Source organism: Capsaspora owczarzaki, assembly GCF_000151315.2.
Source record: "Capsaspora owczarzaki ATCC 30864 unplaced genomic scaffold supercont2.3, whole genome shotgun sequence".
NCBI classification, from domain to species: Eukaryota; class Filasterea; order Ministeriida; family Capsasporidae; genus Capsaspora; species Capsaspora owczarzaki.
Window position 1 is genome coordinate 1260655 of NW_011887294.1, and position 17232 is coordinate 1277886.

The following is a 17232-nucleotide window of genomic DNA, read 5'->3' on the forward strand; positions in this document are numbered from 1 at the left end:
TTTTTTTTTTTTTGGAGGAAGGATTCTGGTCAAAGTTTTCATTCCAAGTAAAAAACCAAACAAAAACACACCGAAACAACAAACAACATCCCACCTGGATAAATGCCAGCTTAGTTCTTGCCAGAGTCCTCCTTCAAAGTGACAATCTGGTTGAAAACGAGATGCTTGTCAGTCGTGTCCGTGTCCACGACAAAGAAGCCAAAGCGCTCAAATTGGAAGCAGTCGCCAATCTTGGCAGCAGCAGCGCCAGCGTCGACTGCAGTGCCCTTGAGCACGACGAGCGAGTTGGGGTTGACGTCGGACAGCCAGCCGCCGGGAACGGTCTCCTTGTCTTCGGGATTCTTGTGGAGGAAGAGCTGATTGACAATGCGAAGCTCGACAGTGCGTGCCGAGCTGGCGAGGCCAGCCGATGCGGGGACGTCAGCAACCCAGGTGATGAATGCCTTGGGCTTGTTGGCGGCGGTGACTGGGGCGCCAGTGACGTGCAGCACGGTCGGGTTGCCAGCAGCATCGCGCTCGATCGAAGCAAGCGTGATGAGGAGCGAGCAGTACTTGAGAGCAACAGGCTGCGTCGGGGTCAGGCGACGGAAGCCAGCCTCATTTGCCTCGCGGAAGTCGCTGCGATCAATGAACATGGTCTTGCCCACAGGGACGCTTCGCAGGCCCTTCGAGGCGTCGCCGGGAATGCGGAGCACCTCGATGGCGTTGGTGCCCTTTGCGGGGACGGCGACCGACACGGCCTCCTTGGCGCCCGCGGGCAGTGTGCTGGTGGTCAGAGTGAGCTCGTCGTAGTTGTCAATCACAATCTTGAGGGGCTCAAGAGTGGCCATGACGCGGTCCACCGAGAAGTTGAGTTCGTCACGCACGCACGACTCGAGGAGCTGTTGGAGAGAGAACGCAAGGTTGGAAACGATGATGAGGACTTTGCTCAGAAAATGAAATCATTAAAAACAAGGCTGACCCCTCCTTTCTTTTCTTCTTTTGCTTCTGCTTCTGCTTCTGCTTCTTCTCACCTGCGGGTCGACAGTCGCGGAAGCCATTGTAACACCGAGGCGAGCGCAAAAATCGTTAATGGCAGCGGCAGGGAAACCACGGCGACGCAGACCCATGAGCGTAAAGAGACGTGGGTCGTCCCAGTCGCGCACAATGTTCAGCTCGATGAGCTTTTGAATCTTCCTCTTGGACATGACAGTGTAGTTCATGTTCAGGCGGCCATACTCCCACTGGACGGGGCAGTACTGATCGAGGGCGTTGCACAACCAGTAGTACGACATGCGGCGGTTTTGGAACTCTTTGGTGCACATCGAGTGCGTAATGTTCTCCATCGAGTCAATCAGGCAGTGCGAGTAGTCGTAGGTCGGGTAAATGCACCACTTGTCATTGGTCTTGAAATGGGGGTGGAACTTGATGCTATGCAAGTCAGCACAGGCAGAATGTGAGTTGTCGACGCCAAAAGCGGACACACAATAGTCCTCACAGATACACATACACAGGTACTCACCGGTAGGCAACGGGATCAATCTTGCCGTCTTCCATGGTGTGCTTCATGCGAAGAGTGGCCTTGCCCTCGTCGTACTTGCCCTTGCGCATGTCCTCAAAGACAATGAGCGACTCCTCGATGGGACGGTCGCGGTACTTGCTGGGAAGGTTGTCGCGGACCTCGGCTTCGGTCTGATGGCAGGCATAGGCGTGGTTGCGCTTGATAAGCTCGACGGCCAGATCGTACAGCTCTTGGAAGTAGTCCGAAGTGTGAGTGACGGCAGCGGGCTTGTGGCCGAGCCAGTCGACCATCTGACGGATGCCGACAAAGAAGCGCTCTTCCTCCTTTTCGGGGTTGGTGTCATCGTAGCTGCAAAAATGAGACCGGGGGGGACGGGTGATTGAGGTTGTGGAGAGATGTGAGCGTGAGTGCATGTTCACCAAACTACAAACAAAACGACAACTTTGATGCTGGAGAAAAAGAAGAAAAAAAAAAACACGAGCAACCTACCGGAAGATGCACTTGCCGCCGTTAACGCGTGCAAAAGTAAAGTTAATGTGCATGGCCTTGGCGTGACCAATGTGAAGAATGCCGTTCGGCTCCGGGGGGAAGCGAGTGTGGACCTTGCCGTTGATCTTGGCAACGTGCTTCTTGAGCAGCTCGTCGGTCTTGGGAGTGACGACATAGTTCTCGGTCTTGTAGTTCTCTCCGACCTTGTGGAAGTGCAAGAACGCACCGGCAATCTGCTGCTCCGTCAGGGGACCCGTGGCAACAGCGTCAGCCTTGTTGGTGGTGCTGGTGCTGCTGGCAGAGGTAGAGGCAGCGGCGGCGGCGGCGGCGGCGGCAGGCTCGGCAGTCTTGGCAGGGGCCTTCACCTTGGCGTTATCGGCGTCGGTCTTGGGACCGAGGGTGGCAAGCACGGCCGCATCAACCTGCTCCTTGACCACGGGGCCGTCCGCCCACTTCAAGCGAGGGTGCTTGCGCAGCTCGGCAAAGAGGGTGCCAAAGTTGAAGCGGTAGCGCTGGGCCACCAAGTCGGCCTTGACCTGGGTGATCAGGGCGGCGACGGCGTCCTTGATCTCGGCCGGAGTCGGTGCAATGCCAACACCGACAATCGAGTCGAACGAGGCCTCGTCGATCGCTTTGGCGGGGTTTTCCTTGATGAAGGCAAGAGCAGCTGGGGGGGGGGGTTTAATTATTGGAGCATGACGACATCCATGCATGTAGTTCGTTGTGAGCGCATTTGGTCTCTGAGCATTACGTCAAAACCCTCTTGCTCCACATCTCGATTTTTTCGTTGTTTACCTGCGAGCTGGATCTCACGGGTGATCTTGCCACGTGCAATGTACGAGAGGACGGTCTTGCGCTGGTCTTCCGAGCCAGTGGATGGGAAGCGGGTTGCTGTAGCCAGCACGAGCGTGCCATTGAGCACCGTGTCGGCGGACGGAGCGAACGCACGCGCCTGAACACCAAAAACCAAAAAAACAAAATCAGCAAGAAGTGACAGTCAACTTGTTAGCATGACATTCATCACTCATCATCATCATCATCGAGGAGATCAATCATCCGTTTGCTGCAAAAAACGAAAACAAAGACAGCTTGCTCAGAACAAAACGACGATCTCGCTTTTTTTTTTTTATTTTTTTTTTTTTTTTTTTTTTTGTTACGTCTTTTCCATTGCACAGCTTTTAAAAGTGCAGTTTTTTGCATAGACCGACGCTGTTCCCCACCTTCGCTCTCCTTCGCTTGCCTTCCGCACAACCCGCTCTCGAATCGAGGGGAGGTACATCCACTCGCATGAGGAGCAGCAGCCATTGTCAAAAGCAACTTGCTTCATGAGCATGAAGCAAACCGCCCGTGTCAAGGCGCATGTGCTTTTGGGACTGGCATCCGCTATCAGGCTCGCTCGCTCAGCCTCCGCTTTTGAGGCGGAGGGCAACATGTGCAAGTGTGACTCTTGGGCGTTGTAGAGCGACAGCGCGCGGCACAAGCGACGCGCTGCGAGCACACGGGAGCGAGCTCGGGCTTCGGAGACGATCGCTCACAGTTTCACCCCAGGACGGGTTGCATGTGCACTCACCGTCTCAAAGGCAGCCTTGACCTGGGCAGCGAGCTTGGTGTTGCGCGCAGTCTCCTCGGCCGAGACGCTGGGCACGCCACTCGCGACCATCAACGCAACAAGCGGATCCGACATTGTTTTGTATTGGAAAAAACTACAAAGAAAATGAAGAGTGTGGTGCGACTTGCTCAGAACGAGTAGGTAACTAAACGCTGTGTGGCAGTCATGCGTTAAAGCAGAGCGAATCAATGGAGGCGCAACGAAATGGCAATGAAAACCTTGAATTCGTTGGGAAAAACAAAACAAAATTATTACAGCCTGCACTTCACTCAACAACAAACTCCTCAAAGCCGAAAGGCTGTGGACTTGATGAAGGGGATAAGACTAGTCTTGTTATGATTTCGCTGCAAACCGTTGCAACAATTCCTGCACGAGCCAAGAAACCAAGTCAGAAAAGCAAAAAACAAAAGAACAAAAAAAAAATCAAAACCAAACCCAAAACCCCAACACTGCACAAGCTGCAACTTGGGGGGGGGGAATACCAAACACAACACAATTACCTGCTTCTTGCGCTCCACAAGCAGCTTTTCAACGTCTGCTTGCGTCGGAACAGCAACGTGGGCGACAAACACCTCGGGCTTTCTTGAGTCAAGGGCGCCATCGAGCTCGTCGTCTTCTGCGCCTGCCTTTCCAAACATGCTGCCTGATGCAACTGCCTGCTTGTAAATGTTTGTGTCGTCGTTGTCGTCGTCGTCTTCGTTGTCGATCGCCATTGCAGTCGCGCGCTGGTTGTTTTTAGCCTCCCATTGCTGCACTGCCTCTGCGATAGCTGTGCCACGCCGGAATCGCATAACACCCCCCCCCAACAAGCAAGAAGAGTGCAACCATGTGAATGAGTGGCTTTCATTGATAAAAAACAGACTGAAAGAAAAAACAGTTTGGTTTTTGCCCTCCTTACCTTGTGCCTCTGCTTCTTGTTCAAGCGGAATCAGAGTGCCATCGTCGTCATCTCGATAGCCATAGTAATCTGCGTCCACATCCTTGTGCAGCTCTGCGCGGGTTCGTCGTGTCGTTTGCGTTGCTAATAATATACCAAGAAGTGAGGAATGCGATCGCGGTCAGAGCCAACCACCGTTCGGAGCCAAAAACAGAAAAAAGCACCCAATTATCACCACGCGGTTGCGACAAAGACAACAAAAAATGACATACTGGCGGCAGCAAACAGCTCGCGAACACCGGGCAAATCTTTCGCAGCGCCAAAGTACTTGTAGCCTCGGGCTCCGGGCACCTCTTTGCCCTCATGATCGAGCATTCGAGGCCCGATTTTCTAGTTCCAATTGAGAGACTGTCAGCAACCACAGCTGCATGACTGAAAACCGCAATCGCAATCGCAGCCAAACCACGCCTTTTACAAAATAATCTTTGCCACCGAGCTCGATGATGCGATCCTGCCAGTGTCGCTTTTCTCGTAACAATTTGTTGATCTCATCGTTCAAGTCTCGGAGCTTGAATTCACCGAGGGCGGCTGGGTACGATCCAATAAAAAGAGAAAAAAAAGCGAAAAGTTGAGTTAGACAAGACTGCGAGAACGCGCGCTGGCCGCGCTGGCCGTTCAAATCCATTCTGGCATTTGGTGTTGGCTATCCTACCATTCTGAATCTGTGAGACCTTCTTGCTAACTTCAGACATGACTTCGAGGCGCCACTTTTCGGCCTCGCCGATCGAGTTGCAGTCTGTGGCGTAGAACGGTCGCTTGGGCTTTGGCCCTTTGAGCTCTGCCTGCTGCAGCGCCCGGAAGCGATTGAGCATGGATCTGTGTTCATGGCATGAGAATGAGGTTAGATTGGGGGGAATGCACACGATTGAGCACAGCATTAGGATCAAAGGGCATTAACGTACTGCGCCTTTTCCTCGTTGCGCGCCTGTCCGTGCAACAAAGCAGACACAAGAAGCGAGAGACACGTGAGTGTGAGTAAACCATTGAAGCGGGTGCAGGACGATCAAAGTGGGAGAGCGAGTGAGAGAGAGAGCTTTGAGACAGGACGCTTGTGCATCGTCGTCGCTGATCAGGAGCACCTCGAACTCAACAAGGCAAGATCGAGAAGGACACGAGCGAACACGGTGCACATCCCAAGAACCAGAGCGAGGCGAGCGACCGGAAGAGTGTCGAGTGGGGATGAGTGAAAAGTGGATGAGTGAAGAGTCTGGCTCAATGCATTTACCATTGTAAGTTCGCAGGGCAGCAAAAAGGGACTGATCATCCATCCATGCATGGCATTAGCATGGTTAGATCAGACGGTTGCTGTGAACGTCCATAGACACACATAACATCGTCTCATCCAGAGCATCCATCGTCCATTTCATCCATTTTCATCCATTCGATTCATTCATTCAGTCGGTCTGTCTCAGTTCGGTCAGTCGGATCTCTGTTTGATTTGTACTTAACCAGTCCTTGTTTTTTTTTTTTTTTTTTTTTTTTTTCGTACTTTTGATATTCCACACGATGGCGACCGAGTTGAAGAACATTCGCATCAAGACGGGCGTTGTGAAGCGGTAAAAAAACTCACCCTCACGCAACTCAACTCCACGCAACTCCACCCAGGACGGCAAGGCTTCGCCAGTTTGACTCAAACTCCAACAAGGGGGGGGCAGGGTTTGCGATCGAAGCGGGCACGAGAGGCTGACCTCACTCAGTCCTTCCTCGTTGGCTGACTGCGCTGACCTCACTCTGCTGCGCCATTATGGCTGACAAGCATGGATCACACAGCGCGTGCCAAACTCTGATCAAAACGAAACACATCTAAAGAGTCAATCATGTTGGCTGTGGATCAAAGCATCAATATCTGATCAATATCTGCTGAATCGCTTTGCTCAGATTGCACAAGGAGTGTCGGAAGCCGAAGACCAGCAGCGAAAGGTGGATCAGATGCGCCAAGCTGATCCGACAGATTACAACATTAAGAAGCAGGTAGAGTAACAGCTGTACAAGCAGAATATTCATGGCTTAAGTGACTCGTTCTGATGATTCGCTGTTGTGCTCTGATCCTTGCAGGTCGAAATTCTGGACGAGGCAAAAGCCATGATTGCAGACTCACAGCAGAGATTCGAGACGGCTTTTTCAGAGTTCAAAGCGCTGCTGGTAAGGGCAAAAAAGGGCGAACTCTGAAGATAAAACAGCTCCAACCCTTTTGTTTTGCCTTGATCGTCGCTTTACCGTCGCAATTCTCATGTCGTGTGTGTGTGTATGCTTGTTGTGCGACCTGCCTCGTGTGCGCTTGTAGTCTGTCCATGCGTCTGTCCATGCGCAACTGGCCGACACGGACGAATTTCGGCAAGCGCAGAAAGTGCTCAATGATGTTCAAGCATCCTCGTGAATGTCCCCCACTCCACCATTCTGTGCATGTGTACTTTTGTGCTTGATTGAAAATCTGTACCGCAATGAAAGCAAGTTCAGCTTGCAGCCACAGCATCCAGCAACATTTTTGTTTGCCGACCATTCTTGTTGACTTTTAAGCTCGCTTACTGGGCTGTTTCATCTTCAAAACCTTCTTGGGCTGTTAGGTGATGATGCTTCGTATGGCTCCATTCTTGGATGCGTGTCTAGCGGCGAAGCATTCGACCAGAACAACGATCCACAAATGCTAAACGTATTGGGGTCATAGCGGTGCCCCGATTGTGAATCAGGCCGGGATAACTCATCCATATATTATTATTAGAGCAAGGGACTTCATGCACTACACTATTTAGCGTTCTCCACTCTTTGTATTCACTTTGCCAAACTGCGCCACTTTTTGGCCCGAAACTTTACAAAATGGACGACCATGGACGGCCAGCGCTAACGGCCCACGAAGAGCTCATGCGGCTGACCCAGCATGGCGGAATGGAGCCCATGTATGCCAGTGGCTTTGCCGAGTCTGAGCTTCTGGCCCACAACATGTATGGCGGCTCTGCTGACGGACCAGGCAGTTATGCCGCTCACGACGACGACGACAACGGCTTGAGCAGCGACCTGCAGCCCCGCACGCCAGAGCATGTGCATGCGCACGCAGGAAGCATCCTTCATGGCCATTATAGTGACGCTTTCATGAGCCTGGGCGAGCCGAGCGAGGGCTTCCCGGCGACATTGCACGGACGGCGCATTCGCATTGATGACCACTCCTCAGGAGTCGATTGGAACAAGAGCAGCAGCAGCAGCAGCAGCCGCAGCTGGGAGCAACCGCCCAGTCATGGCGAGCATTTGCATCACCATCGAAACCACCGGGAAGCGCTGCAGGAGCAAGACCAAGGAGGCCAAAGCCTTGGCTGTCCCGTTTCAGCCATGCTCTCCGCGACAGAGCTCCAGCAAGGCGTCTTCATCGACCAGGACGGACTCTACCGCTTGCGTCGAGCGCAACCAGCGCAGATTGAAGGTCGCTTCTACGTCAACGGGCGGAATGTCTCAAGCGGAGAGTACTGGGAAACCATGAAAGAAGCCCATCCGTACAGTAAGCAAGTCGATGCATGTTTGTTTCAACGAGATGGCATGGAATATACACCCAATCGTCAGATGGAATGCTCGGGCTTTTGTGGTACGGACTGTCAATTCTCACGCATTTGCTCAACCGTTGATTTTCGCAGAAGCGCAATTGGATGTCGATTCGAGCTGGGCTGTTTTGCACACCAACATTTGTCGGCTGTTGATGGAGCATCCAGACACAATCCCATCGCGAAGGTTTGAGCTGGGCTACATGGAAAACTATCAGTGCGTCCTTGATGTTCGCAGAGTTGGTCGTGGCAGAGCAGTGTCCGTTTTGTTGGGATTTGTGGTCTGATTTTGCGCCTCGTTGCTCTACTTGCTTTGCTAGATTGCTGTACAACCTGAAGAACCGTGACCTGTTGCAGGACATACTTGATCGCCTCCGCACGCTGCTTCACAGTCACTCGCTGCACATGCGCGATCTCGTGTTGAACGGGAGTCCCGCTGCATTTGACGTGCTGCAGCGGTTTTCGCTCGCGTATCGCCAGTACAAGCGGGCATTGTCATCGTTGGTGCCACTGTTGAGATCTATGGCGGCACATGTAAGCACACCCACAGCGTCACGGTGATTCTCGCAGCCAATTCTCGTCAATGCTGCACTGCCCATCAACTCATGCCGTGATTTCTCGCTTGATGATACAGCGGAACGGGCCCTTGTCTGAATCCAACCTTCTGATGATCTTTGCGCAAGCAGTCGTCGATCAAACTCTCATCCATTTCATCTTCCAAGCATTGCAAGTAGGCTCACAGGGCAGCGAGACTGGCGTTCCTGTGGGACAGTTTGAGCTCTTGTCGCTTGGGTGGCTTGCACGAGTGATGGCGCGTTTGTCTGGTACGTCAATCGGACTCGTTGTTGTGGGTACCCTTTGGCCGTGACCCTGATTTTTTTTTGATTTTTTTTTATTTTTTTGGTTCCAAAACATGTACTTGAACAGATGCCGCTCATTCCCCGATTCCAGAGTGCTGGCATGAGCTTGCACACACCCTATCGGTCACCTTTGGCACCATTACAAGCCAACTTCTCCAAACATGCACCCCGGGCTGTGACGATTGGCCTCAAGAGCTGGATTTCGCACCGTTTTTCACCTACGCGCCCTCGGTTGAGGATCCACCAGCTCCGGCTGGTGTTCACCCAGCAGCATCAGGCACAAGCCTGCCATCGATCCATGGTGAACTGACCGACCTGACGCCAGAGCACCAAGAGGCTGCGCTTGTGCGCTCGCTGAGCGAACACGCTGCAGCTCAGCACTCGATTCGGGAAATTTCACACATGCCTGCTCCTCCGCCTCCTGCAAGACGCCATATGAGTGCCCCGCAACAGCTTCAGGAACATGGTGAGGGGACGATTGGTCAGAATGCCCTCTTTTGGACGATTGCAGCGGAACCGGTGGACGCAAGTCGAACCGAAATGCCGCTCGGCGTCTTGTTTGCGCAAGCCGAGCAAGAGTACCGAAGCCAACGTTCAGCGGGGCTGGTGCACCTTGTGCAGCCGCTCCACGTCAATGTCGTGCGCACGTCCATGAGCCCCTTCAAGCGGGCAGGAGACGACATGGGCCAGATCGATTTGCAGCAAGCCAAAGTCATGCGCTCCTCCGAAACATCTCCAAGTCACTAGCCTCAATTCTACAGAGTAATTACTATTTTTAATGTACGATAAAGCTCTCCCACAAAGTCGTTTAGAAGAACTTGTTTTTGTGTTTGTCTTTCCCTTGCAAGCACGCCGTCATTTAGCGAATGACGAATCAAGGTGGGTACTTTCATACCACGATCAATTATCTGGTTCCAAAAACCATGGAGAAAGTCAGCGAGAAATGGAACGGGAGGCGTTGCAATCGGCTCGGCGCGAAAACTTACCCTGGGGGCAGCGGAGCAAGCGACAAAACACCCGTAATGTAACGAATGAAGAATCGACGTGGCAGTTCATACCATGATAGATTGTCTGTGGACAGAAAAGCCGTGGAGAAATCAACGCATGCAACGGGAAGGGACGAGCAGCAACGTTACACAATCCGCACTCGGCGGAACTTACCCAACCAGTGTCGACAATAGGCCACAAGGAGTGTACTGGCAAGACGGCTTGCGGGAACGATCAGGGTGCCCCGATTCCGCACAATGAGCAAGCCGTGCTGGAGCATCGCTGTAGTAGCAGGATGATTATAGAACGCTGATGCTGCCGGATCTTCCACTCTCACTTGGCCTTGGAAAACAAATCGCTCGACTACATCCAAAAGCTGGAAAAGCAGTAGACGGGAAGAAGTCGGTGTGAGCAGCCGCCGCACGCGGTACGTCAAAGTTTTGCCGAGTCGCTCTTGCAATGCTCGCTCAAACACTGCATTTTCAGCCAGGAATGAACTTTCAATCTTGGGCGCAGTAGTCGAAAGAAATTGGTTGATGCGGTCAGAAACAAACGATCGCAACGCAATGGAGAATGGCGAGAGCTGCGTGCCAGGCTGCACAAGCGCTTCCCACTCTTGGCGACGAGACGCTGGGAGCCAGTAAGCACTGGGATGAGCAACGAAGGATGGGGAGCAAGTGTGCGGTTTAGAGATGGGCGTGCTGATGAGCGCATTTCAACGCACGCCAAACGGAGGAAATCCAAACAAAAAATACCTCAAAAATTGCTGCCAATCGCCGACATGTCCGCCAAGAACAGAGTACGCCTCCGAGTATTCAAGGGAGGTGCACAGCCCTGCTTGCACGAAAGTGCGATCTCCCTCGAGCATTTCGAATGGTTCCACTTCAACCTGGTCGAGCCATTCCTGCAACAAGGAAGGCGTCAAACAAAGAGTTAGTCCCCTTATGCGCTTGCCAAACAAACAAACAACAACAGCAACCATCACATAAAACTACATACAGTAGCCGGGGAGTCAAACAGGTCAAAGATGTCTCGACTGTAGATCGGATCGTCGCACTCCATCAGAACAGGGGGCAGTTCGTTTCTGAGAGCAGCTCGCTGGAGCAAACAAAACAAAACAAACAAACGCAACAAAGTTGGCGCGCTTGTTGCTCGCGGAACACAAAGCAACTGAGGAGCTGGATCGGGTACCTTCAAGGTCAGAAGCAGGGCATCGTGGTAGTCTTGGAAGAGCTTCTTTTCTTCGTCTGGACGAGAAGTGAGCCACTGCGGCATCTGGTGCATGTTTAACAGTACCATGAGTATCCGCTGAGACGAAGTCGGGGCAGTGTGTACGGCTTGGACAGCGCTCAACAAGAATCGCAGTGCAGGAATGCCGGAAGTTCCTGCGAGCCCATGACGTCGCCTAGCAGCGGCGTCCTCGTGCGTCACTAACAAGTGTATCAGCGCATGTGCCGGATGATCAGCGGCTGCCGCAGCAAAGAGCGATGAGGCTCCTGAAGTCTTTTGTCGCCACAATTCACACACGTCTCGCGACGATGGAGACATGCGAGCCAACCGGTCTGCCGACAGGGCTTGCTCTGACTTGAGTAGCTTGCTGCATGCGATTAATTGTTCTGCCGGCTGGAGAGGTCTGATTGAGCCTGTGTCTGTGGACGAAGCAACAATGCGCAGAACGGTCAGCAGCAACTAGCGAAGGGTCAATTCCAAAACTGCACTTGATGAACTCAACTGTTCAAGTCACGATAGAGCCCGTCGAGAGTAGATTGAATGCCAACGCAACGCTCTGCAAGACCCAGCACCGCGTCGGGTCGAATGCCGGCCAACTTGAGCGCTGGAGCGAGAGAAATCAGTAGCATGGCCTCGAGTGTGTCAATAAATTCACCGACCGATGGCATTGGCCACGAAAAGTCGAATGCTACTGTGACGCGTGCCTCAGCTCGATTGGTTGAAGCGGTCTGAGCGATCGTCTGAGATTGGCGAGCAGTCGCGCGCGTCGCGTGCCTGGACGTGTACGCCGCAATCGTGCCACTGGGCAGCGTGGCCAAGATCCGAGGCAGCGTCACACTACCCGATCCACCCTCTGTTGCAGCTGTGACGCTGGCGGCTTGGCTTCCGGTAGCGACGCCCAGCAGCTCCATCAGCAGGGCCGACTTGCCGCTGCCCTTGCCGCCCGTCAGCACCAGAGCAGTGGTATTCGGGAGTTGCAGCGTCCCCAGTGCATAGCCGGTCAGGTCGGCGAGTACTTCCGTGCGGGGGATTCTCGGGACTGCTGGTGCGGCAGCGATCGTGGATTGGCCGCGTGCGACCAGCGTGCACACTCGACCGGCCACTGGAGCGACTCGACCGCGGTAAGTCCTGGCAGATCTGACGCACTGCGGCAGAATTTTGGACGAGAGCATCGGTCGTGGCGTGTGCTATGTGGCCAGAAAAGAAGAGTTCAAACTTTTGTCCTTCAGCCAAAGAAAAACGTCGACTGGCTTGCTAAGAGAGAGAGTGGGATTGCAATGTCATGCTGATGAGAGGTGGAGAGAAAAGCTACAGGACAAATTCACCACGAGGATGAAAACAATGGAACGATGGAACGATGGAACAATGTCACATTTCATTTTGTTTTCTGAAACAATCAACATCGAGCACGAATGTTGCATCGCTGCTAGTGCACGGTCATCCGCTCAGCTGGAGGAGGCAGGCTCTGCTGGATCGGCGATGCGCTCGAATGCTGCAAGCCACTTGGACCCTGAATTGCGGGTGACCTTCTTGCCCTCCTCGGAGCTGTCAAAGAGTTTTGGCACAACTGGGTCGGCAGCCTTCAGAGCAGAAGTGCAACAACGGAGAATTCACGTTCGTGTAAGACATAGTACTGCTACCGTTGACTGCAAAGACACGCCGCAGTGTTCAACACATACCAACTCCTCTTCAGTCAGTCGACGGAACAAGGGATGCTGCTCCAAGTGCGTTCGCATCCATTCGTGCAGATCATGCACATCTGTCACGGTGTAAATGATGCCTCCGACACGAATGGCGTATGCATACTCGGCTAGAAGAGTGTTGCTGATTTTTGTGGAAACAAAAAAAAAAAAAGACCGAAACGAGAGTGAGGATGCAGGTTGTTCTAGTGGGCGACTGCGACTGTTTTCCGTCCTGGTTTACCTGATAATGCGCCACTTGTGCTTGGTGCGCTTGAAATGCGGATCCGGGAACAAGAAAAAGACCTTGCTCAGCTGGCCCTTGCGGAAGAAGCACGGCAGGTACTTCATGGCGTTGCCACGGATGCAAGCCACGTTGTTGTATCGGCCGGGGTGTCGCTCCCGTAGCGCTGTGATTTTGTCCTTGACATACTCTGAGCCCGTAGCGCTGTGATTTTGTCCTTGACATACTCTGAGACCTTGAGCCGGATTTCCATGCCCAGCGACAGCTTGTCGGGGAGAATTAGTGGAGACGGTGAGATGCCAAACACACCAAAACATCCATCTTGGCACACACACACACACACTCTCTCTCTCCATCTTGGCACACACACACACACACTCTCTCTCTCTCTCTCACACACACACACACACACAGACACACCACGCTCAGATTGCTCAGATTGCTCGAGCCTGCTGGAAAATGTCAACTCCCAATTGCGTCTTTGCGACAATTGAAAAAACTTACTCAGAAGGCCACCGTAACCGCAGCCAATGTCGGCAAATTCGACTTCACGTCCGTTCATGTTCGGGTAGTGCTGGTTCCAGTCCATGGCGTCGGGTGTGATGGGACTACGACAAACCAAGATCAACAACAGAAGATATGGTGAGCAGCGTTTCTCATCGCGAATGCACAACCACAAACCAACAAATGCACAAGCAAAATGCCATTTGTGTTTTGCGTTGGGATGCCTGTCGCGATCCTTGTGTGATGCAGGTGCCAAGCGCACGTACTAGTCGAATGTGTGCATGGACATTGGGTTGACATGGGCGCGCTGGCGATAGTCGCCCTTGCGCGGCAGCTGGCGCGATCCGGGCACCGCATCCTCGGCATCTGGGTCGTCCGAGTCGACCTCGTCCTCCTCGGTGGCCTGGGCGGTGGCTTTGGCTGCCGTCGCCGTCGCCGCGTGGAGCTGAGCTTTGGCCTCTCCCGCCTCGGTTCCCGCGTCCGACGTCGCGAGCTCTTCTGCAGAGCGCTTTGTGCGTGTGTCTGCCATGGTTGCGTTTTGCCTTCTGTGTGTTTGGTTTGTGTCTTTGATGAATCGGATTGGCGAAAGGCCCCTCTCAGTCCCAAAGCGATGGTTGACAATAAAGACTGATCGCAATGGCAATCCAGCCATTTTGGCTTTGTTTTTTTTTTTTTTTTTTTTTTTTTTTTTTGGATTTCACAACCGTTTCGCTGTTTTTGGTTTGCAAGTTGACTATGTATGTTATCGTCTTTGTGTGATCTTCCTGGCGTTCTCGTTTGCTTCTGAGCGACAGTTTCGTTCGATCTGATCTTACGGCTCAAACCCCAAATAAGGAGTCCGCTTCTTTTCTTTTTGGGTTTCAGTCATCCTTGTTCTTGTCGTTGTCATCGGCTTTCCACTCGTCACTATCCATGGGTCAGACGCAGAGCTACTTTACCGAGGAGCAATTGCTCGAATACGAGGTGAGCTTACTCTGACTGTGTATTGCATTGCATTGCGCTGGACGGACAGAAGGAGACGCGGTTTTGGGATTTTCTGTTGTGTGCCCCTTTTTTCCTCTGCCTTCCGCGCTTCTTCTGCACTCTGCGACGGCCAAGCGACACAGCGCATGTGTATGAGGACTGCTGCTGGTGATGATGTGAGCAGGTGCTTTGCTGCCCCGGACGACGCTCGTTGTCCCCTCGCAGCGCAAGCGGTCATTTTTCGCACCATGTCGTCTTCTCGCTTTTGGGGCTTCAAGGGAGGGCTCCTCGCCCGCTCCTTTCGCTGCTTCAGCGGGGTGTCCTTTTTGCACAAGCACGGCCCTTTTTTGGTTGAAATGGAGTGGCGCGGAAACTCCAAAGTCGCGCTCGAGCGTCCGAAGCCCTTTTGCGTTTGCAACAGTTGTTGTTGTGGAAGCCCTTTTTTTTTTTTTTTTTTTGTTTTCAAATGCTGCTCCCTCAGCAACAACGAATGCACTCTGCATTGAGCGATCAACTTGACAGGAAACAAATCACGTTGTTTTGGTTTAGAGCATCAAATGCAAAAATAACTCACGTCTTGTTTTTCTCGCTCTGCTTGACAGGACTGCACGTACTTCACTCGCCATGAAATCATCAAGTAAGCATCGTACATCTTTCACTGTTTGCAGGGGGCAACAAGCAAGAATCTCACTGTGGCATTGCGGGGAACCGCCTTGGCAGAATCTACGAACACTTCATGACGCTGTGCAAGACCGAGCCCGGCCAGCTGACCAAGCAAGAAGTCAAAACCCTGCCAGAAGTCGCCGTCAATCCGTTCAAAGACCGCATCATTGACATATTCTCTGATGACGGCACCATGTCCTTTGAGGACTACCTCGACATGTTGTCAGTGTTTAGCGACCAGGCCACCAAGGACGTGAAGGCGTCGATCGCCTTCCGCATTTACGATATGGATGGCGATGGCTTCCTCGGGTATCAAGACTTGTACGACACGATCGAGCGCATGTGCTTCCGCGCCAAGGAGAAGGGCGAGCAGTTGCAGACCCAGGAAATCGCGTCCATTGCTCGGCAAATTCTTGCCGAAACGGACATGGACAGCGACGACAAGTTGTCCTACGTTGAGTTTGAGCACATTATTTCTCGCGCACCCGACTTTGCAAAGTGAGTTACAGGATGCCTTTGTTGTCAGGGAAGGAGAGGTAATGGGTTGTTTCAAGTTTCTTGATGCTCATCAGTATGCGCCTTTTCCGCCCAAACAAACACAGTACATTCCGCATGCGCTTCCGAGATTAATTGGCCTCCATCTGCCTATGTCTTGTGAATTGTTTTGATGCAACTTTCGTTTTTTCCCTCGTTTTTGATTCAATGGCTTGTACAAACAAAAATTCCTTCTCAGACCCAGCCTCGTTCAGTCCAGCATGGTTCCGTGACGCGTCTTTCAAGGGATATTTTCTTGTTTTGTATTTGCATTTCTACACCAGCCCGCTTGTTCATGGATGGTTTGGTTGTTTGTTCCGACAAAAAGAACCCACAACTCCGACTATGGCTTGGTGGCAAGCTTGCGAACACCTTCAACAATCAGCTCGTGCTCTGTCGAATGCATGCGCTCTTGAAGATCCGCCAAGGTGTCTGCGGGGAGAATGGGGACAGCCTTTTGGCAAATCACTTCACCGTGATCGACAACAGCCGTCACCTTGTGAACCATCACGCCGGTCGATGTGATTTCCCCCTTCTTGAAGGCCTCATACGCGCGCTCGATGGCATTGGCGCCGTCGAATTGGCCAGGCAGGGCTGGGTGCAAGTTGATGATTTTGCCTGTTTTGCATCCACAAACGAAAACATGCTCAGCGAAATCAAAACAAGAGATGCACGAATAGACCAAGATGATGGTGCATCTCTGGCTCTCTTCCCATACCTTCGAACGGATCCACAAACCCCTTGGAGAGAATATGCATCCAGCCCGCGAGCACAATCAAGTCCGGGTTTAGCTTTTGGATTTCAGCCACCAGTGCGGCGTCGTATTCTTCGCGGGTCTTGCCTGCGTCCTTGAATGCTGCGTATCACCAAAGTCAAAAGCACAAAGCCAAAAGTCAAAGTTGAGCAGCACTCGAGCGAAACTCTCGTTTCACAACACAGTTGGGAATTGCTTTCGGTCACTTACGTTTCAATGGGAAATAGCTGGTGGGAATTCCGGCATTCGTCGCGCGCGTCAAGCCATACGCATCCTTGCGATTCGACATCTGTGCGTGTTCAAAAGGAGGTCAAAATCAACCAGAGGAGGTCGGAGTGAGTGAGAATGAGAACTCCGATTGGGATTGCGGCAATGGAGCAACATTGCCAGGACTGCCGCTCATCACCGTCAAAAGGCAATGCTGTTTGCCACTCAGCGGTCTGTTTTGCATGGATGGGCCGGGACAGCCGGACAATGACCTCGGATGGAGTCGAAAGGGGCGAAGATGGGGCCACAGCTCGACATGTGCCCAACCCAGCTCACCACGACAGCCACAGACAGCCGCAGAGATAGAGAGAGAGAGAAAAGTCAGCAATGCATGCGCATACCACAGTCACAAGCTCAACGGGCAGAGTGCCGGCGGCGTGCGCGTCAATGATTGCTTGGAGGTTGGACCCGTTGCCCGAAATGAGAACGACCACTCGAAACGCCATCTCGACTGTTGCTTGTGTGAATCAAAATGAGATTGTGA

At 52.7% G+C, this 17232-nt stretch overlaps 7 protein-coding genes across 7 annotated transcripts; 3 read left to right on the plus strand and 4 right to left on the minus strand.

The window, feature by feature from the left end:
- Positions 1–23: 23 nt before the first annotated feature.
- CAOG_02379 (glutaminyl-tRNA synthetase) lies at positions 24–3705 on the minus strand. Its single transcript, XM_004349079.2, has 6 exons — positions 3561–3705; positions 2786–2942; positions 1991–2657; positions 1502–1849; positions 1014–1410; positions 24–881 (listed from the first exon to the last, which is right to left on the minus strand). Exons 1-6 carry the CDS (start codon positions 3672–3674, stop codon positions 111–113), a joined length of 2454 nt encoding a protein of 817 aa, XP_004349129.1. The 5' UTR covers positions 3675–3705; the 3' UTR covers positions 24–110.
- Positions 3706–3804: 99 nt separating this feature from the next.
- On the minus strand, positions 3805–5781 carry CAOG_02380 (pre-mRNA-splicing factor ISY1). The gene is made up of 8 exons (XM_004349080.2): positions 5762–5781; positions 5439–5461; positions 5189–5352; positions 4952–5064; positions 4749–4866; positions 4498–4620; positions 4100–4368; positions 3805–3965 (listed from the first exon to the last, which is right to left on the minus strand). The coding sequence occupies exons 1-8, from the start codon at positions 5762–5764 to the stop codon at positions 3933–3935; spliced, it is 846 nt and encodes a 281-aa protein (XP_004349130.2). The 5' UTR covers positions 5765–5781; the 3' UTR covers positions 3805–3932.
- Positions 5782–6042: 261 nt separating this feature from the next.
- Positions 6043–6913, plus strand: CAOG_02381 (tubulin binding cofactor A; the record flags this gene model as incomplete). Its single annotated transcript, XM_004349081.2, has 4 exons — positions 6043–6084; positions 6415–6507; positions 6592–6678; positions 6821–6913. 4 exons carry the CDS (start codon positions 6043–6045, stop codon positions 6911–6913), a joined length of 315 nt encoding a protein of 104 aa, XP_004349131.2.
- Positions 6914–7350: 437 nt separating this feature from the next.
- CAOG_02382 (hypothetical protein) lies at positions 7351–9670 on the plus strand (the record flags this gene model as incomplete). The annotated part of the gene is made up of 5 exons (XM_004349082.2): positions 7351–8023; positions 8157–8280; positions 8384–8597; positions 8698–8887; positions 8991–9670. The coding sequence occupies 5 exons, from the start codon at positions 7351–7353 to the stop codon at positions 9668–9670; spliced, it is 1881 nt and encodes a 626-aa protein (XP_004349132.2).
- Positions 9671–9827: 157 nt separating this feature from the next.
- CAOG_08599 (hypothetical protein) lies at positions 9828–14096 on the minus strand (the record flags this gene model as incomplete). The annotated part of the gene is made up of 12 exons (XM_011271897.1): positions 9828–9831; positions 9910–9994; positions 10085–10557; positions 10666–10814; positions 10910–11008; positions 11102–11559; positions 11643–12327; positions 12667–12720; positions 12820–12964; positions 13064–13328; positions 13568–13671; positions 13834–14096. The coding sequence occupies 12 exons, from the start codon at positions 14094–14096 to the stop codon at positions 9828–9830; spliced, it is 2784 nt and encodes a 927-aa protein (XP_011270199.1).
- A 344-nt stretch (positions 14097–14440) lies between these two features.
- CAOG_02386 (DNA-dependent protein kinase catalytic subunit-interacting protein 2) lies at positions 14441–15931 on the plus strand. Its single transcript, XM_004349086.2, has 4 exons — positions 14441–14530; positions 15133–15167; positions 15251–15691; positions 15796–15931. The coding sequence occupies exons 1-4, from the start codon at positions 14480–14482 to the stop codon at positions 15821–15823; spliced, it is 555 nt and encodes a 184-aa protein (XP_004349136.1). The 5' UTR covers positions 14441–14479; the 3' UTR covers positions 15824–15931.
- CAOG_02387 (phosphoribosylglycinamide formyltransferase) lies at positions 15869–17231 on the minus strand. The gene is made up of 4 exons (XM_004349087.2): positions 17090–17231; positions 16692–16770; positions 16446–16583; positions 15869–16345 (listed from the first exon to the last, which is right to left on the minus strand). Exons 1-4 carry the CDS (start codon positions 17192–17194, stop codon positions 16071–16073), a joined length of 597 nt encoding a protein of 198 aa, XP_004349137.1. The 5' UTR covers positions 17195–17231; the 3' UTR covers positions 15869–16070.
- Between the last annotated feature and the right edge of the window lies 1 nt (position 17232).

Bases quoted from the DNA above. Each gene is read 5' to 3' on its own strand.
- CAOG_02379 (XM_004349079.2), bottom strand. From the start codon at position 3,674: ATGTCGGATCCGCTTGTTGCGTTGATGGTCGCGAGTGGCGTGCCCAGC. The intron at 2,943-3,560 runs GTGAGTGCACAT...TTTGGTGTTCAG, and splicing joins TCAAGGCTGCCTTTGAGACG to GCGCGTGCGTTCGCTCCGTC. The intron at 882-1,013 runs GTGAGAAGAAGC...TCTCTCCAACAG, and splicing joins CCGCGACTGTCGACCCGCAG to CTCCTCGAGTCGTGCGTGCG.
- CAOG_02380 (XM_004349080.2), bottom strand. The intron at 5,065-5,188 runs GTAGGATAGCCA...GATCGTACCCAG, and splicing joins GGTCTCACAGATTCAGAATG to CCGCCCTCGGTGAATTCAAG. The intron at 4,867-4,951 runs GTAAAAGGCGTG...AATTGGAACTAG, and splicing joins TCGGTGGCAAAGATTATTTT to AAAATCGGGCCTCGAATGCT.
- CAOG_02386 (XM_004349086.2), top strand. From the start codon at position 14,480: ATGGGTCAGACGCAGAGCTACTTTACCGAGGAGCAATTGCTCGAATAC. The intron at 15,168-15,250 runs GTAAGCATCGTA...CCGCCTTGGCAG, and splicing joins ACTCGCCATGAAATCATCAA to AATCTACGAACACTTCATGA. The intron at 15,692-15,795 runs GTGAGTTACAGG...AAACAAACACAG, and splicing joins CGCGCACCCGACTTTGCAAA to TACATTCCGCATGCGCTTCC.
- CAOG_02387 (XM_004349087.2), bottom strand. From the start codon at position 17,194: ATGGCGTTTCGAGTGGTCGTTCTCATTTCGGGCAACGGGTCCAACCTC. The intron at 16,584-16,691 runs GTAAGTGACCGA...GGTGATACGCAG, and splicing joins CAGCTATTTCCCATTGAAAC to CATTCAAGGACGCAGGCAAG. The intron at 16,346-16,445 runs GTATGGGAAGAG...GATGCAAAACAG, and splicing joins GTTTGTGGATCCGTTCGAAG to GCAAAATCATCAACTTGCAC.